At 52.3% G+C, this 27,739-nt stretch overlaps 1 protein-coding gene and 2 gene segments (V, D, J or C); all 3 read left to right on the top strand.

Moving 5' to 3' along the window:
• Positions 1-4,292, top strand: part of LOC134051122 (Ig lambda chain V-1 region-like) — a 51,844-nt gene extending 47,552 nt beyond the window's left edge. Inside the window, 2 exon segments of the V gene segment in view lie at positions 3,755-3,847; positions 3,982-4,292. Of these exon segments, the coding sequence occupies positions 3,755-3,847; positions 3,982-4,292 (404 nt within the window).
• A 10,900-nt stretch (positions 4,293-15,192) lies between these two features.
• LOC134050835 (Ig lambda chain V-1 region-like) lies at positions 15,193-15,685 on the top strand. The segment is given in 2 exon segments: positions 15,193-15,245; positions 15,380-15,685. Coding segments are annotated over 2 exon segments (352 nt in total).
• Positions 15,686-22,467: 6,782 nt separating this feature from the next.
• Positions 22,468-27,542, top strand: LOC134050834 (immunoglobulin lambda-1 light chain-like). The gene is made up of 4 exons (XM_062504221.1): positions 22,468-22,520; positions 22,655-22,942; positions 25,457-25,498; positions 27,062-27,542. The coding sequence occupies exons 1-4, from the start codon at positions 22,475-22,477 to the stop codon at positions 27,379-27,381; spliced, it is 696 nt and encodes a 231-aa protein (XP_062360205.1). The 5' UTR covers positions 22,468-22,474; the 3' UTR covers positions 27,382-27,542.
• The last annotated feature ends 197 nt before the right edge of the window (positions 27,543-27,739 follow it).

Here is a 27,739-nt window from a genome sequence, read left to right as displayed (position 1 = left end):
AGAGCTGGGTTTTATTGGAAGCCTCCATGACGTTGACAAGAAATCAGGTGCTAGTCTTCATTTCAACAGTTACCAGTAGAAACAGCTTGTCATCTCATCCATAGAAAACCTAACACTTGCCTCCCATTCTATTTTGAACTATAGTTTGTGGTCTTCTATCTCCTTAATTGAAATACTTAATAGAAAGGCTTCTATGAAGCAAGATTTCAGCCAGAATTAATTTCATTTTCTATACTCTGCAGGTTTCTGTTATTTTACTGTAGCCAAAACAGCAGACCACAGCAACAAACCTGCTTCATTCTGAAGGCATCCTGAGAATTCTTGCTTAAGACATATACTTCTAATCTACCAAACCCACGATTTCTAAGAAAATTCTGTGGCTGCATGACTGCCTCAAAATGGAAAGCATCATGTAGACAATGTGCATGCTGCTACAAGTCGGGCCTTAATTGACCAAAAATATTAGATAGAGCTGTCTGTTTAATTAGACACGGATCAAAAATGAAGAACTAAGTACTTTCCCATCATTCCCTGCAGGTTTTGAAGTTGGCATTTCCCCCCTCTGCATATATTTAGTTGTTTGCCTCGGGTTGTAAAGAAATGCAGAGGGCTGTTATTAAAGCACTGATAATTTGCTGAACTCCATCTTTTGTGGAACTTGCTGAGTTAGAAAATTCCTTTTCACCTCCTCCCCCACCCCTCCTTGACTAGAATTGAACTGAAGAACAAATATCACATTATGGTGCTAGGTAAAAGGATCAACTGTGTTTGCAGTTAGGTGACTAGCACAAGATGGAACAAATACTACAGCTCAAACCTGTCCAGCTAAATGATGAGGGAAATAAAAAAGAAGCATTTGCTTTTTAAAAGAATATCAGAGCAAAGACTTATGTTTAGGATTTGCTGTGCCTTAGTGCTTTATATTCAGAAACTGGCTTCCAGAATAGTATTTTAGAGAGTTCTCCAAGCAATCTGAGCCTGGAGATAAAGAATTGCTACTGCAATGAGAGAGATTCTGAGGATGCAGAAAACAGGAGGCCAACTAAACTGTTCAGTGGTGGCCTGAACTCAGAGGTCTGCATTTCAGCACTCCAGCTCCTGACAGGAAGGATTTTATCCTGTTCTCCATGTACCATCCTAGTGAAGAAGTACTACTTCACTTTCAGTTTCAAGGCCAGTAGATCAAGTTAAAATTCAGCAAAGCTGGCAGTTAGAATCTCTTCTGCCACAGATTGCTGTTTCCAAATGGGTACAGCTAAATTCTATACCTCTTCCTTATTACATGTTAACTGCTCCCATTTTTCACTAGCATTAATATTCTTGTAAACTACAGAAATCAGGCAGTATAGAACCCATGCAATTATCCCCACCACTGACCTCAGTGTAGATAAGCAGAGCTACTTCTCCATCAGGTACTCTCATTAAATCTACTGCCAAATACACATCAACCAGACCAGTCTCTCAGCTGACAAATAAAAAGGAGATATCAGACACCCACAGAATCACTGTGCTTTTTTTGCAAGAGGGATGAATATCACTTGAACCACAAAGAAGTATTATCAGGAAGCACAGATTTTGACATTTCTTTTTGTATCTTCCCAACACGAAGCAATCATTTGCATTCCTTCTCCTGCTCCATCCACTTTTACAAAGGCCCTGATCTTTCTGTTAATCATTGATAGAAGCATGTTCTTGTCTTAGATTAAAATGAAATAGATTTTCTGATTCCCTCTACTTGCTTGCCTTTTTTACACGTATTCAAGTCCTTCTCTGCTCCACTGTATTCTTCAAACTAACATTTTGCTACAGTTTTTTGTAGTTCAAAGAAAGAGGCAATATTTTGGAACACAAATTTTTAATGATTTAACATGTAGTACAGATGCTGGTTGAACAGCACTACCAAGGAAGAAGGCTGCAGTTTCTGTCCCATTGAATGGACAAAGGTCACAATGCACTTCTGATCACATCGTTTTTCTAGGGGAGAAAAGGGCCAGGAATTCCCACAAAGTTGTCCAAATCACATTGGTTCTTATGACTTCATACAATTACTGCTTCACACAGTGGTATCACCTGCTAAGGAATTAATACCAAGTTGGAAAAGAAAGCAAGAGCAAGCCATTAGCATCTTGACCTCATCAGCCATGGTGCAAACACATGAAGTGCTGCAGTATGTCTCAACAGGAATGATATGATAGACCAAGCTGATGGCCTTCCCTAGGGAAGATGATTATGAAATGCTGGAAAGGGGTGAAGAATCTATTTAACACTGAAAAGAGAAGCAACCTCTGCTACCCTCTGAAGACAGCATTTCACACTGCAGCCTCATACTGCTGCAGCAGTCTGCTGCAGCAAATTGCCATAGGGTGGCAGCAAAAGGGAGACAGAATTTCAGTTGGATAAACTGCTAACACCGAAGCTCTCAAGCTTTTGAAAAAACAAGATTTCCAAATCTGCTGATGGAACCATTATTTCACTTGATGACTTCTGGAAAAGAACAACATAAACAGTGCAAGGGGATTTTATCTGATGACTGGCACTACATTTTGTTTATACCATTTGTGATTGCAATAGCATTTTGAGATCTTTTGCAGCAAGATACTCCAACACTATTTGTTTTCTGTGGTTTTTCTCTTCTGCAGGCTTTCATCTATATTTTTATTTAATTTTTATTTTATGCAGTTTAAGCAATCATACACAAAGTCAAAACTATGAGGGAGAAGAATAGGATAAAAACAAGAGAAATTAGGCTCTGCATATAGACAGGAACAGCCCAGTTTAGTCTGGCACTTGAACTTTGCAGTGGGAGCAGAAATTTAGTCAGCATTTTTCAGGTTCTCTACCCACCTTTTTTGTGTTGTGCAGTCTTTAGAGGGAAAGAGTTTAAATTACAGCTTTAGAAAACTAGGAACAAGTGTGGGACAACCAAGGCTCTTGTTGAGTCATTCTGATCAGGCCACAATTCCAAAGTATGTCAAGGATGTCCAACAGCAAATAAACAGCACTGTGATTTTAGCTGAGCTCGTGCAACACAGCTGTCCTCAAAGGAGGGCTTGCAAGATATTCTGATGTTCTAATTGCTTCACGCACAAGGACCTCATTAAACTGGTGGCTGGGGCTGGCCAGGCTGGGCACTTGGCCTCATGCTCCAGGGGCTGCACAGTTCAGAGAACTTCTGTTCCCTGTGGTGCTGCTGACATGGGGGAGAGTCACTGGAGCTGGGGCTGTGCAGTGGGGGTGTTTAGCAGCAGGCACATCAGCCCTGATGGGGGCTCATGGGCTCGGCTAGGGCATTTGCGGGTGCAGAGCCCTACACAGAAGCCCCTGCATGGGAAGGGAACAGCTGGAAGAGCTGAGCTACCTCAGAGGATGCTGGGTGGGTGAAACCAGGGTCACAGGCTTGGTGAAGGTGGCAGCAGAAGATGCATTGACAAGACAAGGTAGAAAATGTTCCTGCCATCCCTTGACATGGATCTTGGCTAGAGGTTGAGGGGCCTTTGCCCATACACCTCAAACCACGTCAGTGTAGTCCTGAGACTCCTGAGGGACACCAGCTTCTGGTGTCCTGGATTGCAGCAGGACCTGTTTTTCCCAGCTGAGTACCCAAGGGAGATGGTGGCCTGCACAGATCCTCCTGCATTGGTGGGCAAGAGAGAAGAGGAGCAGTGGGACAGCTGTCAGGAAATGTTGGGGGACACATTTCCATGAAGGGTCTTGCCCAGGTAGGCAGGCACATAAGAGGGTGTTGGGTACCCAGGACACAGCCTCATCAGTGTGAGGTCATGGAACTGGTGGGATCACACTGTGGCCTGGGCCCCTCCTCTCCTGGCAGTGCTCACCCACAGCACAGGTGCTGTGGCCAGACTTGCTGAGCCAGGCTGAAGCCTTTGGGCACTGGAACCCCATCCTGCTGCCATGGCAGGCCTTTGCCTGTGGGACACTGACTGATCCCTGTCTTCTTCCCTCTCTTCTCTCCTTCTCCAGGTTCCCTGGTCCAGGCAGCAGTGACTCAGCCATCCGAGGTGTCAGCCAACGTGGGGGACACGGTCAGGATCACCTGCTCTGGGCTTAGCAGCAGCTACAGCTGTGGCTGGTTCCAGCAGAAGGTCCCTGGCAGTGGCCCTGTCACTGTGATCTATGCTAATGACAAGAGACCCTCGGGCATCCCTTCGCGATTCTCCGGATCCCGCTCTGGCACCACGGGCACCTTAACCATCACTGGGGTCCAAGCTGAGGACGAGGCTGTCTATTTTTGTGGTCACTATGACAGCAGCAGTGGTGGCTATGATGTATGATGACAGTGAATGGAAGTGAGACAGACTCCAAAACCAGAGGAAAGATTTTGACCTTTCTCCCACCTGGCTGGATGTGTGGCTGAGGCAGATTCCTGTCCCTTCTGCATGGTCACATCACGGAATGTTCTCTCTGGTGTTGCAGAGATCAAGAGGTGACTGGGACCCATTGTCCTGTTCCCTACAAATATCTTGGTGTAGCCTTGTTCCCTGCAGCATCATGATACTGATGTCCCTGTCATCCTGTGCTGCAAGAACTTCTGTGCAGCTGTTCTGCAATGGGCTGGGCTTTTCTCCTCAAATGTGCCTGTGACCTTGTCCCCGTCTCTTCCATCCTTGACTGCTGGATTCCCTGTAACCTTGTTCAGGAAGGTCGGTGTTCCTGGGAGATTGGCTGATCCTCCCCTACCCTCTCATTCTCTACATTGCCTGGTCCAAGCAGCATCACTGAGGCAGCCATCCGAAGTGTCAGCCAACGTGGGAGACATGGTCAGGTTAGCCAACTCTGGTGGCAGCAGTAACTATGGCTGGTATCAGCAGAAGGTCCCTGGCAGTGGCCCTGTCACTGTGATCTATAGAGATGACAGCAGACCCTCAGGTATCCCTTCGCGATTCTCCGGTTCTGCATCTGGCTCCACGGCCACGTTAACCATCACTGGGGTCCAAGCCGAGGACGAGGCTGTCTATTTCTGTGGTGGTGCTGACAGCAGCAGTGATGCTGCACAGTGACATGGAACAATGGGGAAGCGATGCAAAAAAGCCTCCCACCTCAGCTGTCTCTTAACGTCTTATGACTGTGCCCTTCTCCTGCCACTTGGGGAAGGGATGACCTCCCAGCAGCACTGTCCCTGCACACCACACCAGGGCCAAGGACTCCCTGTGCTCCTCAACTGGTGCCAAGGGCCCTGCCAGCTGCCTCCCAGCCCAGCTGTGCCAGGATCTCCTAGACATGACCACAGGGAGCTCAGCCTTGTAGCCCCAGCACCAAGAACTGGGGACATGCCATGGGCCAGGGGCTGGGCCAAAGCTTTGCCTTTAAAGCCTGGGAAGGGACACTTCCCATGGGCACAGGAGCTCTGGGGTCATGTGTTGGACTGCTGTGGCAGATCATGGCTGGCCAGGGAATGCTCTGTTGGTCTGCAAAAGCAGCTGCTGGGCTAAGGCTGCATTGGCTGTGTTTACTCAGTGCCAGCCCACTGGGCTCACTTTCAGCCTGTGCTGGAATCCCCGAGAACCTCTGGCCTTCAGGGAAGCCCCTGGCCCCAGACAATGTCCTGCTATGATCCCACAACAGCAAGGAGCTTGAACCCATCCCCCTCCTGTGTTGCCTGAGCAGCTGGCACCTGGCTGATCTTGTCCCCCTCCTCATCTTGTTATTCTTCCCTGGTACAGGTGTCTTGGCCACACTCAGGGTGACCAGATGGGGACTTTGAGCACAGGCATGCTATCCCTGTCCTCAGGTATTCCCAGGTCACTTATCCTCTGAGGGGATGACTTATCTCTTCTCCTCCTCTCTCTCCCTCTCCAGGTTCCCTTGTCCAGGCAGCATCACTGAGTCAGCCATCCTCCCTGTCAGCCAACATGGGAGAGACCATCAAAATCACCTGCTCTGGGAGTAGCTATGGCAACTATGCCTGGTATCAGCAGAAGGTCCCTGGTAGTGGCCCTGTCACTGTGATCTACCAAAATGACAAGAGACCCTCAGGCATCCCTTCGCGATTCTCTGGATCTGGTTCTGGTTCCACAAATACGTTAACCATCACTGGGGTCCAAGCCGAGGATGAGGCTGTCTATTTCTGTGGTGGCAGGGACAGCAGTGGTGCTGGTATAGTGACACAGATTTTCAAATGAGGTACAGAAGAATTACAAATGGAGATTTTCTGGCATTCTCATGATTAAGCAGAGTTCTGGATGTGGGAGTGGGGTAGGTATTTGTCTCCTCTGCACTACCATTGCTCTTATTTTTGCTCATTTCGTTTTCTAAAGAGTAGATGGTGCCTTTGGAGCTGGTGATCATTGTTCTGCGCCCTACAAAAGTGGGAGTCTTTGTCTCCCACTCCACTAAGACTTCAAGATAATGACCATGTCTTCCTGCTAGTGCCTCTGGGCTGTGGTACCTGGGGCTGGGCTCTGCTCCCCTGTTATGCCTGTGGCCATTCTCCATGTCTGTTCTCTGTTGACTGTCACATTCCCTATATCCTTATCCAGGTAAATCTCTGCCCCTGGGACAATGACTGACCCCCTGTGTTCTCCCCTCTTGCCTCTCCCTCTCCAGGTTCCCTGGTCCAGGCAGCAGCAGTGACTCAGCAACCATCCTCAGTGTCAGCTAATGTGGGAGACACGGTCAGGATCACCTGCTCTGGTAGCAGCTACAGCTATGGCTGGTTCCAGCAGAAGGTCCCTGGCAGTGGCCTGTCACTGTGATCTACTACAATGACAAGAGACCCTCGGACTTCCCTTCACAATTCTCCGGATCCAAATCTGGCTCCACGGGCACATTAACCATCACTGGGGTCCAAGCTGAGGACGAGGCTGTCTATTTCTGTGGTAACAATGATGGCAGCAGTGTGTTTAGCACAGTGGAGGCACTGACTCCAGCATTCTCTCTCCACTTGCTGCTGCCATTTCTCCCTGCAGGATCCTCATGGCTTGGGTTTTGTCTGTGGATATGGGCCCCTCAATTGCATCTTGGGGCCTTTGGGTACAGGGGCACCATCCTGCTGCCATGGCAAGTCTGTGCCCCTTGGACACTGACTGATCCCTGTCTTCTTCCCTCTCTTCTCTCCTTCTCCAGGTTCCCTGATCCAGGCAGCAGTTACTCAGCCATCCTCTCTGTCAGCCAACGTGGGGGACACGGTCAGGATCACCTGCTCCGGGGGTAGCAGCATCTTTGGCTACTATTATGGCTGGTTCCAGCAGAAGGTCCCTGGCAGTGCCCCTGTCACTGTGATCTATGAAAACACCAAGAGACCCTCAGACATCCCCTTGTGATTTTCCAGATCCAGCTCTGTCTCCACAGCCACATTAACCATCACTGGGGTCCAAGCTGAGGACAAGGCTGTCTATTTCTGTGGTAACTATGACGGCAGCAGTGCTGGCCACCACGGTGGAGTCACCTTCATGCCCTGTGTTTTGTGTGCACCTCTAGACCACTCCATGGTATCTTGGGGCATTTGGGCCAAGGGGCCCTGTCCTGCTGCCATGGCAGGTTTGTGCATCTGGGACAATGACTGACCCCTGTCTCTTCCCCTCTCTTCTCTCCTTCTCCAGGTTCCCTGGTCCAGGCAGCGCTGACTCAGCAACCATCCTCACTGTCAGCCAATGTGGGAGACACGGTCAGGATCACCTGCTCCGGGGGTAGCAGCAACAGCTACTATGGCTGGTACCAGCAGAAGGTCCCTGGCAGTGCCCCTGTCACTGTGATCTACGATAACAACAAGAGACCCTCGGAAATCCCTTCATGATTCTCCAGCTCTGGGGGCACGTTAACCTTCACTGGGGTCCAAACCAAGGACGAGGCTGTCTATTTCTGTGGTAGCTGGGACAGCAGCTATGCTGGTGTAATGAAAATGACAGATTTTCAAGTGATGTATAGAGGAAATAAAAATGGTGTTTTACTGTTCTCATCACCACGGAGAGTGGTGGATGTGAGGCTGGGGCAGGTTTTTGTCTCCTTTATATGACTGTGGATACAAATGTTCCCCCTTTTGTGTCCTAGTGCACTGGAGGTGAACTTGGGACTGGGTATCATTGTCCTGGTCTCTACAAAACTCATGGTGTGGCTTTATCCCCCATCCCACTGCCTCATGCTACTGATGACCACATTCTCCTGCTGTTGCCAGTGGTACCTCTGTGTTGGGATGCCTTGGGGTACATTTGGTTTGGCTCTGCTCCCCAAATTCACTAGTGGCTGTGGTTACAACCTCTGACTGCAGTATTCCTCATCCCCCTGCCCAGGAGACAGCCATGTTCCTGGAACACTGGGTGAAACCCCTCTACTCCCTTCTCTTGTCCTTCTCCATAGTCCCTGTCACAGGCAGCATCTCTGAGTCAGCCACCCTAAGTGTCAACCAGTCTGGGAGAAACCATCAATATCTCCTGCTCGGGGGGGTAGTGTTGGCTGTGCCTGGCTCCAGTAGAAGGTCCCTGACAGTGCCCCTGTGATCTTTGATAGCTCAAAGAGACGCTTAGTGGTGTTGGAGGGCATTGAAATTACATGGCTACTGCAGGTGAAGAGGTGTGGTGGGGCTACTTGTACCTGCCCTCAAAATGTACTATCCTATGGTTGCTCAGAAGAGCTGGGACAATCCCTGTCATGACCTCTGCACATTCTGGTCCCTTCCAGTCCCTGCCATTTCAGGGCTACTGCCAACTCATCGCTGGTGACAACAACAGTGACAAAGGACCCTGTGTCTGTGTGAGAGGCTCTCCTCTGTGGGCTGCCACGGGCACGATGCCATACAGAAACCCTGATGGTTGTGGCCAGGGCTGGAGGAATCTCTGGTCCTGGTGGAAGCCGTGGCAGGGCTGAGAGGCTGCAAGGGCAGAGTCCTGTGCCGGGCTCTGCTCTCAGTTCCTGCAGGGCTGTCCCTGAAGCCCTTCTTGTCCCCACACGGTGTCAGTGTGGCTCCACCGCACAGTCCTGAGGCTCACGGGGCAGGCAGGAGACACAGGGGCTGTGACCAGCCAGGTGCCAGCGTGTGCCAGCGAGGTTCAGAGCAGCCCCGCAGGCTCCTCTGGCGGCTGCCCTGGGCCGTGCTGTGCGCAGGAGGCAGAGAGGCTGCCCCTGGCCGCACAGGAGTGCAGGTGCTATGTGCTCGTGATTGGCACAAACACCAGCTCAGCTCTACCCACGGTTGCTGAGAAGCTGCTGGAAACCCTCAGCTCTCTTTGAATTTGGACGAACTGGGGGCTTGGTTTTCCTTTGTGTTGTTGAGATTTGAAGCTTCTGGTCTTGGTGTGGCTCCCATTCCCTTTCAAAGCCCCACTTCTCTGCTCTGCACTTCTCTTGTAGCAATTCAGAGAGCCCCACGGTGGCACCCAGGATTGAAGCAGAACATGTGGTTTTCCCAGCTGCTCTATGCCTGCTACTAATCAGCCCCCAGGGATCACAATGCCCTGTGACCAGGAGGCACCAACCAGCCTTGGGTTCTTCAGGGCAGGTTGATGTGTCCACATGGCCAGGTGGTGCTGCCCCCTACTCTGTGCACCGAACTCCTGGTGCAGCAAAGCCATGGTCCTACTGGCCAGGAACAGGTTCAGGACTCTGAGCTGGCTGAGCTGAGAGTGCATCAGCCATACAGGGTAAGGAGAAGGCAACCTGGATCAATCTTTGGTGGGCCAAAGCTGCCTGAAGCATATGGAGGTAGAACTGAGACATAAGCTCCAGGGAACAATGGACGTCACATATCCATGGAGGGCCTGTGCCTCAGCAGGTAGGGGCTTAAAAGCGGGTCAAGGGCCCACAGCACAGTGCCATCAGTGTGAGGACATGGACCTGGTGGGATTGAACCATGGCCTGGGCCCTTCTCTTTGTCACACTGCTCGCCCATATCACAGGTGCCATGGCCAGACATGCTGTGCCTGGACAGGACTTGCAGGCACAGATGCCACATCCTCTTCCGTGGGGAGGTCTGTGTTCCTGGGACACTGACTGATTGCCATCTTCTTCCCTCTCTCCTCTCTCTCTCCAAGTTCCCTGGTTCAGGCAGCGGTGACTCAGCCATCCGAGGTGTCAGCCAATGTGGGAGACACGGTCAGGATCACCTGCTCTGGGATTAACAGCAATGCTTATGCTGGCTGGTATCAGCAGAAGGTCCCTGGTAGTGGCCCTGTCACTGTGATCTACCAAAATGACAAGAGACCCTCAGGCATCCCTTCGCGATTCTCTGGATCTGGTTCTGGTTCCACAAATACGTTAACCATCACTGGGGTCCAAGCCGAGGATGAGGCTGTCTATTTCTGTGGTGGCAGGGACAGCAGCAGTGATGCTGCCACAGTGGCACAGGATTGTTGAAGTGATACAAAAGCCTACCATGGCAGAGTTCTGAGGAGTTCTTTCATTCCATTTTCAATTGTCAGTGTAGATCTCGCCTGCCTTACTGAACCGTGTCTTTTCCAGTCTCCTTCTACAGCTTCCCTGGTCCAGGCAGTATTGCCAAGTTAGCAATCCTTGGTGTCAGCTAACCTCAAAGAAATTACAAAGAGCACCTCCTCTGTGCTTAACAGTACCTAGACGTATGCTGGCTGGTCCAGGCAGAGGGACCCTGGCAGTGCCCCTGTCACTAAAGCAACAATATACCCTTGAGCATCCCTTTGTAATTTTCTTGTCTACTTCCATGGCCAAGGAGCAGCATGAAAAGGCCAAGGCAGGTCTGGAAGGGTGGTGGAGAGAGGTTTGTGCAGGTGTGTGGGGTTGGCCGGGGGGGCACTTGGCCCCGTGCTCCAGGGGCTTCAGGATGTGCAGCCCTTTTGTTCCCTATGGTGCTGCTGACAAAGGAGGAGTCGCAGCCTGCAGAGGGGGTGTTGTGGCACCTCAGCACTGGTGGGGGGACACGAGCTTGGCTGGAGCAGATGCAGGTGCAGAGCCCTGTGCAGACTGGAAGGGAACAGCCAGACTAGATGATCTTTGCTAAGGCTGAAAGGTACCCACACACCTCAAACCAATTGAGCATAATCCTGTGGCTCCTGAGATACTCCAGATACTTCTGGTGTCCTGGCTTGAAGCAGGACCTGTTTTTCCCAGCTGAGTACCCAAGGGAGATGGTGGCCTGCACAGATCCTCCTGAATTGGTGGGCAAGAGGGAAGAGGAGCAGTGGGACAGCTGTCAGGAAATGTTGGGGGACACATTTCCATGAAGGGTCTTGCCCAGGTAGGCAGGCACATAAGAGGGTGTTGGGTACCCAGGACACAGCCTCATCAGTGTGAGGTCATGGAACTGGTGGGATCACACTGTGGCCTGGGCCCCTCCTCTCCTGGCAGTGCTCACCCACAGCACAGGTGCTGTAGCCAGGCTTGCTGAGCCAGGCTGAAGCCTTTGGGCACTGGAACCCCATCCTGCTGCCATGGCAGGCCTTTGCCTGTGGGACACTGACTGATCCCTGTCTTCTTCCCTCTCTTCTCTCCCTCTCCAGGTTCCCTGGTCCAGGCAGCAGTGACTCAGCCATCCGAGGTGTCAGCCAACGTGGGGGACACGGTCAGGATCACCTGCTCTGGGCTTAGCAGCAGCTATGCTTATGCTGGATGGTACCAGCAGAAGGTCCCTGGCAGTGCCCCTGTCACTGTGATTTACAACAACAACAACAGACCCTCGGGCATCCCTTCGCGATTCTCCGGATCCAAATCCGGCTCCACGGCCACGTTAACCATCACTGGGGTCCAAGCCGAGGACGAGGCTGTCTATTTCTGTGGTAGTGCTGACAGCAGCAGTGGCAACTACTATGGTGTATCGTGACAACAAGAAGTAGGAAGTGAGAATTCCAAGGATTTCCAGACTCCAAAACTAAAGAAAAGATTTCAGCCCTCCTCCCTCTTGGCCTGCTATGGGGTAGGTTTCCATTCCCTCAATACAGCAATTGCTGTGAATGTCCTTCTTTCGTTCTCCTACAGAACTGGAAGTTCTCTTGTTCTCCACCATGTCTGAAGGTCATTGTTCTTGTCCCTCCAAAGATCAGTGTGGCTTTGTGCCCCAGCCCATCACATCTTGCTACTGATGACCATGTCCTCCTGCTGCTGCCTCTGTGCTGGGGTGCCTTGGGCTGTGTCACTGTGATCTATGGCAGCAACAACAGACCCTCGGGCACCCCTTTGCGATTCTCTGGATCCTGGTCTGGCTCCACGGGCACCTTATCCATCCATCACTGGGGTCCAAGCCGAGGATGAGGCTGTCTATGTCTGTGGTGGCTGGGACAGCAGCAGTACTGATGGGTGTAATGAAGCCAGTGAGTATTGGGGAAGTGAGACACAGAACCCAGTGTCAAGAGAGGAAGGTTTTGAGCCATTTTTTTTCTCATGGCCAATCAAAGCTGTGATAGTGGAGTTGAGGCAGGCTCCTGGCCCCTGCCTAAGGACACAAATGTGCATGACAAGGCACAGGATGTCACTCTTTCCGCCCCCCCCACCCCGTCCCCATAATAGGAATGGCACGGCCTCATCCCCAGCCCTGTTGCCTTTTGCTTCAGGCTACTCCCTCCTGCTGCTGCTGAGGCTGCCTCTGTTGCTGCACCAGGCTGGGCACTGATTCCTCCATGTTTCTGTAGCCATAACCAGGTCCCATTATCTCACACAGTGAAGTTCTACTGCTCTGCTGCTGCCAGCTCTCCTTCCAGGGCCTTGGGTTTCTAATCTTCTTCTCTGTCTTGAGGCTGTGTGTGCCACTGTGGCACCAGAATCATTAGGCACAGGGGACTGGCACACTGCCTGGGCAAGGCTGTGCTCCTAGAGAAATAACTTACCCTTCTAGTGTTCCTCCTATCCCTCTCCAGGCTCTCTGGCCTAGGCAGGATCACTGAGGCAGCCATCCTCAGTGTTATTAAACACGGATGAAACTGTCAAGATCACCTGCTCCAGAAGCAGCAACAACTATGGCTGGCACCAGCAGAAGGTCCCTGGCACTGCCCCTGTCACTGTGATCTATCTTAATGACAAGAGACCCTCGGGCATCCCTTCACTGTTCTCTAGATATATCCAGCACCACAGGCACGTTAACCATCACTGGGGTCCAAGCCGAGGACAAGGCTGTCTATTTCTGTGGTGCTATGGACAGCAGCAGTGCTGGTCAGGTTTCATGGCACAGCCCCATCAGTGTGAGGACATAGAACTGGTGGGATTGCACCATGGTCTGGGCCCCTCCCCCTCTGCAGTGCTCACCAAAGCTCAGGTGCTATGGCCAGACTTGCTGTGCCTGGAGGGCACAGGGGCCGCATTCCCCTGACCAGGCTGATCTGTGCTCCTGGAACACTAACTGACCCCCATTTTCTCCCCTCTCTTCTCTCCATCTCCAGGATCTCTGGTCCGGGTAGCACTGACTCAGCAGCCATCTGAGGTCTCAGCCAACGTAGGGGACACTGTCAGGATCACCTGCTCTGGGGGTAGCTATAGCAGCCACTATGGCTGGTACCAGCAGAAGGTCCCTGGCAGTGGCCCTGTCACTGTGATCTACAGTAATAGCAACAGACCCTCAGGCATCCCTTCGCGATTCTCCGGATCCAAATCCGGCTCCACGGCCACGTTAACCATCACTGGGGTCCAAGCCGAAGACGAGGCTGTCTATTTCTGTGGTAGTGAGGAAAGCAGCAGTGGCAGCTGGTATGGTGATACAGAGATATGTGGAAATTAGGCACAGAGGAGTTAAAAATGGAGATTCTCTGCCCTCTCTCTCAGGGCTGAGTGGGGCTGTGGGCTTGATGCAGCTTCATGTGCCCCCTTCAAGAGGCCATTGGCTGTGAATGGCCCCTTGCTTGCCCCATGCTGGGCACGAGGTGACCCTGGGGCTGTGCAGTGCCTGCCATTGCCGTGTCATCAGCCCCACCACCTCATTCTGCTGCCAGCCACGTCCTCTTGCTCCGCCTGCTCTCTTCATGGGGCCCTGGCCTTGGGCTCAGGCCTTGGGCTCTGTCTGAGGCACTGATCCCTCTGTTCCATCAGGACTTCTTGGTACAGGAGCCCTGTCCTGCAGGTCAGAGAGGGCTGTCCTGGGGCACAGACTGACACTCCTCCCCTCTCCCTCTCCACATTCCCTGGTCCAGGCAGCACCTCTGAGTCAGCTGTCCAAGGTGTCTGCCAACATGAGAGGGACTTTCAAGGCCAGTAGCACTGACTATGCCTGGTCCCAGCAGAAGTCCCTGTCACTGTGATCTGTGATAGCAGCAAGACGCCCACAGTGATGGCTGCCAGTCCCTGCCAGTTCAGGGCTGATGCCAACTCATCGCTGGTGACAACAACAGTGACAAAGGACCCTGTGTCTGTGTGAGAGGCTCTCCTCTGTGGGCTGCCACGGGCACGATGCCATACAGAAACCCTGATGGTTGTGGCCAGGGCTGGAGGAATCTCTGGTCCTGGTGGAAGCCGTGGCAGGGCTGAGAGGCTGCAAGGGCAGAGTCCTGTGCCGGGCTCTGCTCTCAGTTCCTGCAGGGCTGTCCCTGAAGCCCTTCTTGTCCCCACACGGTGTCAGTGTGGCTCCACCGCACAGTCCTGAGGCTCACGGGGCAGGCAGGAGACACAGGGGCTGTGACCAGCCAGGTGCCAGCGTGTGCCAGCGAGGTTCAGAGCAGCCCCGCAGGCTCCTCTGGCGGCTGCCCTGGGCCGTGCTGTGCGCAGGAGGCAGAGAGGCTGCCCCTGGCCGCACAGGAGTGCAGGTGCTATGTGCTCGTGATTGGCACAAACACCAGCTCAGCTCTACCCACGGTTGCTGAGAAGCTGCTGGAAACCCTCAGCTCTCTTTGAATTTGGACGAACTGGGGGCTTGGTTTTCCTTTGTGTTGTTGAGATTTGAAGCTTCTGGTCTTGGTGTGGCTCCCATTCCCTTTCAAAGCCCCACTTCTCTGCTCTGCACTTCTCTTGTAGCAATTCAGAGAGCCCCACGGTGGCACCCAGGATTGAAGCAGAACATGTGCAGTGAAGCCATATCCCACTGGGCAGGAACAGGCTCAGGGTGGTCGCCATCTGATCTGAGAGCTCAGCAGTCACGCTGGGGAAGGACAAGGCAACCAAGACCAATCTTGCTGCCTTTTGGTGGGACAGATTTACCTGCAGTGGGCAGAGTGAGCAGTGGGACAGGAGCTCCAGGGAATAATGGACGTCACATATCCATGGAGGGCCTGTGCCTCAGCAGGTAGGGGCTTAAAAGCGGGTCAAGGGCCCACAGCACAGTGCAATCAGTGTGAGGACATGGACCCAGTGGGATTGAACCATGGCCTGGGCCCCTCTTCTCCTCGTGGTGCTCGCCCACAGCACAGGTGCCATGGCCAGACTTGCCGTGCCTGGACAGGGCCTTTGGGCACAGGAGTCCTGTCCTGCTGCCCAGGCAGGTCTGTGCCCCTGGGACACTGACTGATCCTTGTCTTCTCCCCTCTCTTCTCTCCCTCTCCAGGTTCCCTGGTCCAGGCAGCGGTGACTCAGCAGCCATCCGAGGTGTCAGCCAACGTGGGGGACACGGTCAAGATCACCTGCTCCGGTAGCAGCAGCAGCTATGGCTGGCACCAGCAGTGCCCCTGTCACTGTGATCTACTACAATGACAAGAGACCCTCGGGCATCCCTTCGCGATTCTCCGGATCCAGCTCCGGCGGCACGGGCACGTTAACCATCACTGGGGTCCAAGCCGAGGACGAGGCTGTCTATTTCTGTGGTAGCTATGACAGCAGCAGTGGCAGCAGCTATGGTGTGTGGCAACCATGAGTAAGAAAAATTGACAGGCTCAAAATGCAGAGTAAAGATTTTTACCCTTCTCCCTCCTGGCAGCTCTTGGTGTAGCTCTGTCCCCCACAGCTTCTTGCTACAGATGGCCATGTCCTCCTGTGCTGCCATAGCTGCTTTTGTGCAGCTGCTCTGCAATGGGATGGGCTCCTGAAATGTGCCTGTGACCATGTCCCTGTGTGTTCTTGACTTGACTGTTGCATTCCCTGTAACCTCGTCCAAGCAGGTCTGTGCCCCTGGGACTCTGACTGGCTCCACTCATCTCTCCTCTCTTCTCCCCTTTTCCACATGCCCTGGTCCAGGCAGCGCTGATTCAGCTATCTGAGGTGTCAGCCAACATGGGACACATGGTCAGGATCACCTGCTCTGGGGGTAGCAGTGGCTATGACTATGGCTGGTGTCAGCAGAAGGTCCCTGGCAGTGCCCCTGTCACTGTGATCTACGATAACAACAAGAGACCCTCGGACATCCCTTCACGATTCTCCAGCTCTGGGGGTACGTTAACCATCACTGGGGTCCAAGCTGAGGATGAGGCTGTCTATTTCTGTGGTGGCTGGGACAGCAGTGCTGGTCAATATTGAGGTACCCTGCAGGATGGTTGTTGTTGATCATGGATGCTGGGGGATGCTGTTTCTGAGAAATGACTGAGGTTTGAGAACTGCAGTTTACAGGAATGGTTTTGCAGATTGATAGTGCACCAGATGCCCTTGGTTTTTGGGATCCCTGGCAGGACCAACTCCCTGTTCTGCCATCTGGGCATTTGGCCATCACCATATCAGGTGTAACTCACCATAAATCTGGCAGTTTTTCTCAGCAGTTGAACTGTGGTATGGGAAGTATCCCCTAATGAGGGAGCTGAGTGAGAGCTGGGGAAAGATATACTGTCAGGTTCCTGCCTTGTGAATGGAGTCTGAATTTCATGGAGGAGCCACAGCCCAGGCATGTGGCAGCTTAAAAGGTAGACAAAGTCCACAGCACAGTCCCACAAAGTGTGAGGACATGGAGCTGGTGGGATTGATCCATGGCCTGGGTCCCTCCCCTCCTCACAGTGTTCACCTACAGCTCAGGTGCCATGGCCAGTCTTGCTGGACAGGGCTTGTGGGCACAGGGGCCACATCCTGCTGCTCATGGAAAGCTGTGTTCCTGGGGCACAGATTGATCTCATTCTTCTTCCCTCTCTTCTCTCCCTCTCCAGGTTCCCTGGTCCAGGCAGCACTGACTCAGCAGCCATCCTCCCTGTCAGCCAATGTGGGAGACACTGTCAGGATCACCTGCTCCGGGGGTAGCAGCAACTATTATGGATGGCACCAGCAGAAGGTCCCTGGCAGTGGCCCTGTCACTGTGATCTATAACGATGACAGCAGACCCTCAGGTATCCCTTCTCGATTCTCCGGATCCTTGTCTGGCTCCACGAACACGTTAACCATCACTGGGGTCCAAGCCAAGGACGAGGCTGTCTATTTCTGGGGTAACTGGGACAGCAGCAGTGATGCTGGTGGAATGACAAAGACAGATTTTCAAATGATGTGGAGAGGAATTAAAAAGCAGATTTTCTGTCATTCTCATGGCCAAGCAGAGCTGTGGATGTGGGACTGGGATAGGTTTATGTCTCCTCTGCATGGCCATGGCTATAGGTACCATTTTTTGTCCTAGAGAACTGAAGGCTGGGGACCACTGTCCTCATCCCTACAAAACTCATGTTACAACTGTGTTCCCTACCTCACTGCCTCTTGCTACTGATAACCATGTCCTCCTGCATCTGCCAGAGATGCCTCTCTGCTGAAATGCCTTGGCCTGGGCTCTACTCCTTAGATATGCTGGTGACTGTGTCAGGGTCCATTCTCCTCTGACTGTGGCATTCCCTCTAACTTTGATCCCCAGACAGGTCTGTTCTCCTGGGGCACTGACTGACCCCCTCTCCTCCCCTCTCTCCTCTCCCTCTCCAGGTTCCTGGTCCAGGCAACATTGCTGAATCAGCCATCCTCCCTGTCAGCCAACGTGGGAGACACAGTCAGGATCACCTGCTCTGGAGCTAGCAGCAGCTGGTATGGCTGGTTCCAGCAGAAGATCCCTGGCAGTGGCCCTGTCACTGTGATCTACAACAGCAACAACAGACCCTCGGGCATCCCTTCGCGATTCTCCGGATCCTATTCCAGCGGCACGAACACGTTAACCATCACTGGGGTCCAAGCCGAGGACGAGGCTGTCTATTTCTGTGGTGGCTATGAAAGCAGTGCTGCTCAGGCTCCTGGTGATGGTGGGGAAATTTTTTCACTCCTCTCGATTGCTGAACCTTACCCTGTGTGGAGAAGCGTTTTAGAGCATAGGCAGTTCCTACCCTTGATGCCTGCAGGTATTTTGGCTCTTGCTTTGCCAGGTCTTGTCTGTAATTCTGTCCTCATGCCACATCCCATCTGGTGGCCGCAGTGTGCTGAAGATGTCCCCATTACTTTGTCATGCATTTTAACCACACAGAGGCTCTCACTGCCTGGGGATCTCCTGCCTTGCTGTCCTTGGCTGCTGGCCTGGATGTGGTTCCTGTTGGTCCATGGGCAAGGGTATCTCCAGCTGCCCTAGACACTGGGTGCCCACAACAGGCCATGTTCCCAGGCTATCCTGCCTCAGTGCATGGGATGAGGAGTGTCCTGAGGGGCAGTGGGCAAGGAGAGGTTTCAGGCTCTAGCTAAAGCAATCCCTCATGAGTACCCAGGTTGGGGGTTTCACCCATGGTGTCCCACTGTGTTCCTGAAGGCAGAGCTCTCCCATTACTGTTCCCCTGACTGAGGAGTGCAGTGCTCCTGTGGTATTTGCTGACTGCTTTTCCTTCTCCCCTCTCTCCCTTCCTTCTCCAGGTTCCCTTGTCCAGACAGCAGCGAGTCAGTCATCCTCAGTGTGAGCCAACATGGGAGACACAGTCAGGATCACCTGTTCCGGGGGTGGCAGCTACTATGCCTGGTTCCAGCAGAAGGTCCCTGGCAGTGGCCCTGTCACTGTGATCTATGAAAGCACCAAGAGACCCTCGGGCATCCCTTCACGATTCTCCGGATCCCAATCCGGCTCCACGGCCACGTTAACCATCACTGGGGTCCAAGCCGAGGACGAGGCTGTCTATTTCTGTGGTAGTGCTGACAGCAGCAGTGGCAACTACTATGGTGTATCGTGACAACAAGAAGTAGGAAGTGAGAATTCCAAGGATTTCCAGATTCCAAAACTAAAGAAAAGATTTCAGCCCTCCTCCCTCTTGGCCTGCTATGGGGTAGGTTTCCATTCCCTCAATACAGCAATTGCTGTGAATGTCCTTCTTTCGTTGTCCTACAGAACTGGAAGTTCTCTTGTTCTCCACCATGTCTGAAGGTCATTGTTCTTGTCCCTCCAAAGATCAGTGTGGCTTTGTGCCCCAGCCCATCACATCTTGCTACTGATGACCATGTCCTCCTGCTGCTGCCTCTGTGCTGGGGTGCCTTGGGCTGTGTCACTGTGATCTATGGCAGCAACAACAGACCCTCGGGCACCCCTTTGCGATTCTCTGGATCCTGGTCTGGCTCCACGGGCACCTTATCCATCCATCACTGGGGTCCAAGCCGAGGATGAGGCTGTCTATGTCTGTGGTGGCTGGGACAGCAGCAGTACTGATGGGTGTAATGAAGCCAGTGAGTATTGGGGAAGTGAGACACAGAACCCAGTGTCAAGAGAGGAAGGTTTTGAGCCATTTTTTTTCTCATGGCCAATCAAAGCTGTGATAGTGGAGTTGAGGCAGGCTCCTGGCCCCTGCCTAAGGACACAAATGTGCATGACAAGGCACAGGATGTCACTCTTTCCCCCCGTCCCCGCCCCCCCCCCCCCCCCCCCCCCCCCCGTTGCCTTTTGCTTCAGGCTACTCCCTCCTGCTGCTGCTGAAGCTGCCTCTGCTGCTGCACCAGGCTGGGCACTGATTCCTCCACGTTTCCGTAGCCATGACCAGGTCCCTGTACCTCACACAGTGAAGTTCTACTGCTCTGCTGCTGCCAGCTCTCCTTCCAGGGCCTTGGGTCTCTAATCTTCCTCTCTGTCTTGAGGCTGTTTGTGCCACTGTGGCATGAGGAGCACGGGCACAGGAGCCCTGACATACTGCCTGTGCATGGCTGTGCTCCTGGGGCAATGGCTCACCCCCATCTTACTGCCTTTCACCTCTCCCTCTGTAGGCTCCCTGCTCCAGTCTGTTATCCTCAGTGTCAGCCAGCTTGGGACAAACTGTCTGGACTACATGCTCTGGGAGCAGCAATGAGTATGGCTGGTTCCAGCAGAAGGTCCCTGGCACTGCCCCTGTCACTGTGATCTACTGGAATGACAGAAGACCCTCAGACATTCCTTCATGATTCTGTGTTTTTTTTTTGTCTGACTCCAGAGGGTCACTGGTGTTTAAGCTGAGGGCAAGGCTGTCTATTAGTATGGTAGGTTCAACAGCAACAGCGCTTATCTCATGGTGACACTGAGCCACAGACAAGTGAGATCAAAAAGGCTGATTTTGATATCTCATTCCACTCTGTTAGGCATGACCACCTCTCCAGATTTGGGACTTTTCCTTTCCCTTCCTGGTTCCCTTCCTGGTTCCCTTCCTGGTTCCTTTCCCTGTATGTTCCCTGTCTCGGTGCTGTGACTCTGTGCATGATATGGCACTGGAGCAGGTCTCCCAGAGAAACTTGTGGATGACCCATCCCTGGAAGTGTTCAAGGCAAGGTTGGATGAGGCTTTGAGCAACCTGGTCTAGTGAAACGTGTCCCTGCCCATGGCAGGGGTGTTGATGTTACTTAATCTCCCTTCCAACTCAAACTATTCCATGATTCTATGACTGTCTTCCAAATGAATGGGCCCTGGTGCTGCAGAAGCCCTGGCCTGGGCTCATCCTCACTGCCCAATATACTTGTGAGGGCAGAGGAGCCTGGGACAATGTTAGGAGCTGCAGCCTGTGGAGCTGCCCAAGAACAGCTTTATCATGTGTCTGCTCCACAGTCTGAGTCCTGCCCAGGGCTTGGCAGCACTGCTGCCACCCTGGCAGCTCAGGGCTGGGCATGTGGGCATTTGCCAGGATATGGGAGCCCTAAGTGGTCTGGCTGGACATGGAGAGCTTCTGCCACAGTCCGTGGCTCTCACGTGGCTCTGGCTGAGCTGTCCACAGTGTCCTTGTCTCTGCAGCAAAACACCTTGATCTCCTGCAGGGGCAGCAACAATGCTTATGGCTGGTACCAGCAGAAGGTCCCCTGTCACTGTGATCTACTGGAATGACAGGAGACCCTCGGGCATCCCTTTGCAATTCTCCGGCTTCACGGCCCCGTTAACCATCACTGGGGTCCAAGCTGAGGACGAGGCTGTCTATTTCTGTGGTGGTGAGGACAGCAGCAGCAGTGCTTCCACAGTGGCATGCAGCACCCGGGGAAGTGATGCAAAAACCTCCTGCTGTTGCAAATATCAGTCAGGAGTCTCTCCTGTGCCTTTTTGATGAGGGGTCAGATCCCCACCAAGGCCCTGCTCTTGCTTGCCTGCACTGAATGTGGATGTGCTTGGTGTCTCAGCCTGGCACTTCCTTAGAGCCCCAGGTCCCTGCCCATTCCCTGGCACTTTGGGAAGGGATATATAGCACTTGGGAATGCAGCCATCTCCATGGCCACATTACCCATGGCTGGGTCCAAGCAGAGGAGGAGGAGAAGCAGGACGAGGCTCTCACTCTTGTGTCTGGGACACCAGTGGTGATCAGGACCATGGTAACTCCCAACACAGGAAAAGGGAGACACAAGCCCACTGTTGCCCCAGTGGGGCACCCTCGAGTGCTGCCTTCATCTGCCCAGACACAACATGGAGCAGCATCTGTGCCCATGTGGCAGTTCCTTCTATGGGACACATACTCTGCTCCAGCAGGTCCCTTCCATGCTGCTCACAGGGAGGCAGCCCTGCAGCCCTGCCCTGCCAATGCCAGCCAGGCTCCTGGTGCCCTGGGCATCCTGGGGACAGCATAGTCAGGGGAGGGTCCTGCAGGAGAGGGAATTTCCTGTGGTGAAGCCACCCTTTGTCTAGGTTGGGGCTATCAAAGACAGCCATGATCCCTGTGCCCTGAGTCAGAGCAGGACTGACCAGGAGCTGCCCCAGCTCTGGCTGCTGAGCACCAGCATACTGGGCTCACCATCAGCTAATGGGGAGGCACTTCTGGACCCCAGGACCCAGTGCTGGCCCACTCCCATTGTTCTGGGTTGTGAATGCCTAGAAAGATCAAAGGTCTTTGTCTTGAGTGGTCGATCAGCTGTTAGAGGAAGAGCTAGGGCAGAAAAGCAGGAGAGCAAGGGGGTATTTTACAGGCCTGGAACACCCGTGGGAAGGAAAAACGCTGAAAATGAGTTGGAGAATGGTGGAGCTTGGTTTCATTCCAGTCCCATCACTGGGAGCTGCGGGTGCTCCTGTATGCCCTTGCCACAGCACCCAGCTCTCCCTTCTCCTTAGGCACTGCAGTCACTTGGCTTGGTACAGGGACAGGGGGGTCAATGCTGGTGGTTTTGAGGCTCAGAGCTGGGAGGTGTCTCTGCTTTGTGTCTGGGGACAAGCCCTGCTGCATCTGGGGTGGTGGAGCTGGTTGTGGAGCAGGGAGGGATGTGCGGAGAGAGGCGCGGGCAGGATCCGGCTGTGACCGCAAGGTCGGATTTGCATGGAGGGGACGTGTCCTGGGCGGGCGGGGGCTTAAAAGGGAGTCAGGGTCCACGGCACAGCCCCATCATCCTGGGGACGCTGAGCTGGTGGGATTGAACCATGGCCTGGGCCCCTCTTCTCTTCGTGGTGCTCGCCCACAGCACAGGTGCCATGGCCAGACTTGCCGTGCCTGGACAGGGCCTTTGGGCACAGGGGCCCTGTCCTGCTGCCCAGGCAGGTCTGTGCCCCTGGGACACTGACTGATCCCTGTCTTCTCCCCTCTCTTCTCTCCCTCTCCAGGTTCCCTGGTCCAGGCAGCGGTGACTCAGCAGCCATCCGAGGTGTCAGCCAACGTGGGGGACACGGTCAGGATCACCTGCTCCGGTAGCAGCTACAGCTGTGGCTGGTACCAGCAGAAGGTCCCTGGCAGTGGCCCTGTCACTGTGATCTACTACAATGACAAGAGACCCTCGGGCATCCCTTCGCGATTCTCCGGATCCAAATCCGGCTCCACGGCCACGTTAACCATCACTGGGGTCCAAGCCGAGGACGAGGCTGTCTATTTCTGTGGTGGTGCTGACAGCAGCAGTGCTGCTGCACTGTGACACAGAGAAGCTGAGGAAGTGGTACAAAAACCTCCTGCCTCAGCTTACCCTTGGAGCCCCAAGACTGCGCCCTGTCATTTGAGGAAGTTGTGATCTCCCAGCAATGCTGCCATGACCCAGAGTGTCCCATGTATGTGCCTGCAGGCAGATTTGTCCTTTAACTGTTCCCTTGACCAGAGACAGCCATGCTCCAGGTCACTGGCTGACCCTCATATTTTTTGATCCCTCCTCTCCCTCCCCATGTTCCCTGGTCCAGCCAGTGCTCTGTCAGGGTCTACTCAGTGTTGTGGGACAAACCATCAAAGTCATCTGATCTGGGGTTGGCAGCAGTTGCAACTGGTACCAGCCCAAGTTTCCTGACTGTGCCTCTGTCACTGGGATCTACTATGATGACTTGGAACCACCAGATATCTGTTTGCCATTTTCTAGACCCCAGTCTGGCTCCATGAGCACAGTAACCATCTCTGGGGTCCAAGTCCAGGACAAGGCTGTCTGTTAATGTGGTAATTACCAAAACGGCAGTGATGATGTTACCATGGTGAAACGGAGCAATGAGGAAGGGATACAACGTCTTCCTGCTGTGGCAAGGGCCTGTTAGGGGTCTCTGCTGTCCCTGTTTGGTGGGGCAGCTCCCTGACACCACCCTGCCTTTTTCTGCCCTGTGATGAATGTGGCTGTTCCCAGTGACACATCTCCATCCCTACAGCCCTTTCTTTGTCATTTGTGGATGAGAGCAGATAGGATTGACCTGAACTGACCATTTCAGGTGGAAGACGCCTTCAATGATCACAGAGTCTAACTGTGTGGCCAATTCAGGGATGATAAAAATGTAGGGCATTGTCCAAGTGCCTGTATAACACTTGCAGCCTGGGATATCATCCAGCTCTCTAGGAAACCTGTCCAGTGTGCCTGCCTGTTCTCCAGAGCCAAGCTATTCCTGATCTCCCTGGCTGGTACCCAGGGCCCTGCTGATGCCTCCCAGCCCAGCTGTGCCAGGAGCCTCTGGACCATCACCACAGAGGCACAGCCCTCTGGAAACAGGGGAGTTAAAAATGGAGATTCTCTGCCCTCTCTCTCAGGGCTGAGTGGGGCTGTGGGCTTGATGCAGCTTCATGTGCCCCCTTCAAGAGGCCATTGGCTGTGAATGGCCCCTTGCTTGCCCCATGCTGGGCACGAGGTGACCCTGGGGCTGTGCAGTGCCTGCCATTGCCGTGTCATCAGCCCCACCACCTCATTCTGCTGCCAGCCACGTCCTCTTGCTCCGCCTGCTCTCTTCATGGGGCCCTGGCCTTGGGCTCAGGCCTTGGGCTCTGTCTGAGGCACTGATCCCTCTGTTCCATCAGGACTTCTTGGTACAGGAGCCCTGTCCTGCAGGTCAGAGAGGGCTGTCCTGGGGCACAGACTGACACTCCTCCCCTCTCCCTCTCCACATTCCCTGGTCCAGGCAGCATCTCTGAGTCAGCTGTCCAAGGTGTCTGCCAACATGAGAGGGACTTTCAAGGTCTCCTGCTCCAGTGGCAATGCCAAAAGCTACTTTAGCAACACCCTCCTGCATCCAGCACTGCCTCTGTCCTCCTCCAAGCCTCTCTTCAAGGAAAAGACAGGACTGAAGAGCTGAACATTGTTCCCCTCTTTTGCCCTCCCATAAAATGAATCTGAAACCCCATTGAAGCCTGAGAAATGCTCAGAAAATAATAATCCACAATAGAGGGTAGTGGCTTCAGCTTAATGCTTTGCATAGACAATTTCAGTGATCTTTTTTCTTTTTTGGGATAGTTTCAGACTTTGAACAGAAGCATAAACATTTCCAAAGGCAAAGCAAACCTCTGAAAGAGAAAGTGTCTCCAACTACAAAATCTTCGAAGTGTTACCTGTTTTATAGTGAACTATTTATATAGTTCCTGTGACTCAGGAAGTTCACTGACTCTGCCTCCTTCTATAACTACTTGCACAAACCACATCATTTGAAAATCTATGGGTTCAATTTATGTTGGTGCTGTTGGCATTCAGTGGTCCAAACTGAGCACTGAATCTGCCAATCTGTGGGATTGGCACCACACTGGGAAAATACTTTTCAAAGAAGCCGCCAAGTCTTTACGGGGAAATTTGAAGTTCATTGGTTTTAGCTGAAACCCATTCCGGCTCACCCCTTCCTTGGCTATCACAGCTCTATATAGGCATCTCCACCTCTTGTCTTTTTATATTTTTAGGGTAAATATTAATGAAAATAAGTTGCCTGCAAAGACCTTCAGCTATTATCTCCATTGCTGGTGGTAGGAGCTGCACTGAAAGAGCCCAACCAGGACCAATACTCCACAGGTATGATTGTGCCCATACCTTCATCCTGCTGTGTCCATTGGAGCATCTCCATCCCATCGCCTTCATCCCGCTGCATCCATTGGGATATTTCCAGACCATCCTCTCCATCTTCCCACATCCATGGGGTCCAGGACTGCTCTGCCATGAGGCAGGAGTTTTTTGTATGGCCCTGTGTCACTGTGTGGTGTATTCGGGGCCGGGACCACGTTGACCGTGAAAGGTGAGTCGCCGACTTCCCCTCGGTCTTTCCTTTCCCGCCGCGGAATTTTGACATTTTGTCGATTTTTGGTGATTTGGGGTTTTTTCTTGGACTTGGCGCCGGGCTGGGGTCTGCCGCCCATTTGGGGTCAGGCACTGAGCCCAGCACTGGGGACTCTGTCCCATCCCTGCGGACTCTGATGACTCTGTGCGTGCCACGGAGAAACAGGGCGTATTTTCTTCATCGAAAAGTCTTAAAATTTGTCCAGGAAATGTGTCTGAGGTCTCAAGGAGAAGGAAACTTAGATTTAGGCCTCTAAAAGAGGTGATTTTTGTCTTTGTCAAAGAAATTTGTCAGTGTAAAGTCTAAGTCCTCAACTCTTAGTCCTGAGGACTGTCTGTCAGCCCTGGTGAGGGGCAGGGGCTCTTCTGTGGGGTCCCATGCATGGCCAAGGGTGCAGGTGCTGTGAAAGGACAGCCTGTCCTCAGCTGTGAGCAGCCCACAGTCATCCCAACTTCGTGTTAAAACAGTATGTCCCTGGAATCTTAGACAAAAGATTCCAGGGGTACCATAAAAAGTCCATTGTCCAGGTAAGACATGTCAAAAATGGAGATTATTGTGCTGAAAATGCTGCCGGAAATGTCATTTGTCTGTCTTTTGTCTGCAATTTTTAAAAGAATTGGGTGAAAAATCCCAATTTGAACCAAATTACTCAGGGCTAAGATCAAGAAAAATGTTCTTTGACCATTTCTTCATCAAAAAGTATTTAGTGGTGGAGTCATCCCAGTCTTCAAATGGAGATAGAGATAGAAATAGAGGTGAAGATAGAAATAGAAGCACTGAACATTGGAGGAGGCAGAAGAACCACACCAGAAAGACCAAACATCTTTTTTCAATCTTCCTTTGGGTGATTTTTACTGGTAGTTTTTCAGAGACAAGAAAACGTCTGAAAACAGAACTGGCCAGAAAACAGGATGGTTTATCTGTGAAATTTTAGGGTTTTTTTAAAAAAATTTGCCTTGTAAAAGGAAAGAAATGGCTTTATGGCAAAGAAATTAAGATGTCATTAAAGATATATATATATATATAATGCATATTTTTAGATACATATAAGAAATATATATTGAAATATACAAAATTTATACAGAAATGCATAAATATTAATGTTAAATGCATTTTATAGAATTACACATCTATCCATATGACATGGACTACATATGTGCGTATATTGCACACTTTATAGATATATTATATATATAAGCAGTAAATATCATATGTAATACATATATGTACATATAGTGTATATAAAACATATATACATATATACATATACATGTATATGTATATGTGTATTACACATACATATATGCACTATAGATATGTGTATATGTATATACATATATATATATATATATATATATATATATATATATATATCCCAAATTTAAATACATTACAGTTAAGAGTGATAAGCTTTTGGCTGTGGGGAAAGTGAGGAGTTTCTGGGTAGTGCCAGCAGGGCAGGCAGGGGCTGTGGTGGGGACAGGGCTCTCTCTGACCCCGCACCACTCTTGTTCCTCGCAGGCCAACCCCTGGTCGCTCCCACCGTCCATCTCTTCGCACCATCTGCCAAGGAGGTGGAGACAGGGAAAGCCACCCTGGTGTGTCTGATGGAGAACTTCTACCCGAGCCGTGTGACAGTGGAATGGGTGGCTGATGGCAACACCATCACCTCTGGTGTGGAGACCAGCCAGTCCCAGCGGCAGAGCAACAACCACTACATGGCCAGCAGTTACCTGTCACTGGATGCCAGCAAATGGCAGAATTACAATTCTGTCTCGTGCAAGGTCAGGCACGAGGCTGGAAATGTGGAGAAGACCGTGAACAGATCCGAGTGCTTCTAACCCTCCCCGCTGGCCCTCTGCTGGCTCCCTCCCTCCTCCCCACTTCTGGGAACAGCGGCTCTCCCTGCCGCAGGTGTCTCTGCCCACGTCTGCCCATCCCCTGCTCCTGTCCCCCCACTCTGAGTGTCACACAAATAAACACCGACACTGAACTAGCGCTGGCTCAGCATCCCTGTCTCTGTGTCCTTCCAATGAGCTCGCTTCCCACACCCTGCCTGGCATCAGCTCGGTGGCACCAGTATGGAGGGTGGGATGGGAACACCCGTATGTGTACACACACACACTCATATTGCAGGGGCTCCGTGAAGATTTTGTTCAACCCTGAGGACCCCAGTGAAAGCCCCTGGCATTGCCAAGA

This window comes from Cinclus cinclus, chromosome 17 (assembly GCF_963662255.1).
Source record: "Cinclus cinclus chromosome 17, bCinCin1.1, whole genome shotgun sequence".
In the NCBI taxonomy this organism is placed as follows: domain Eukaryota; kingdom Metazoa; phylum Chordata; class Aves; order Passeriformes; family Cinclidae; genus Cinclus; species Cinclus cinclus.
Note: the sequence above shows the minus strand (reverse complement) of the source record. Positions and strands in the feature narration are given on the sequence as shown.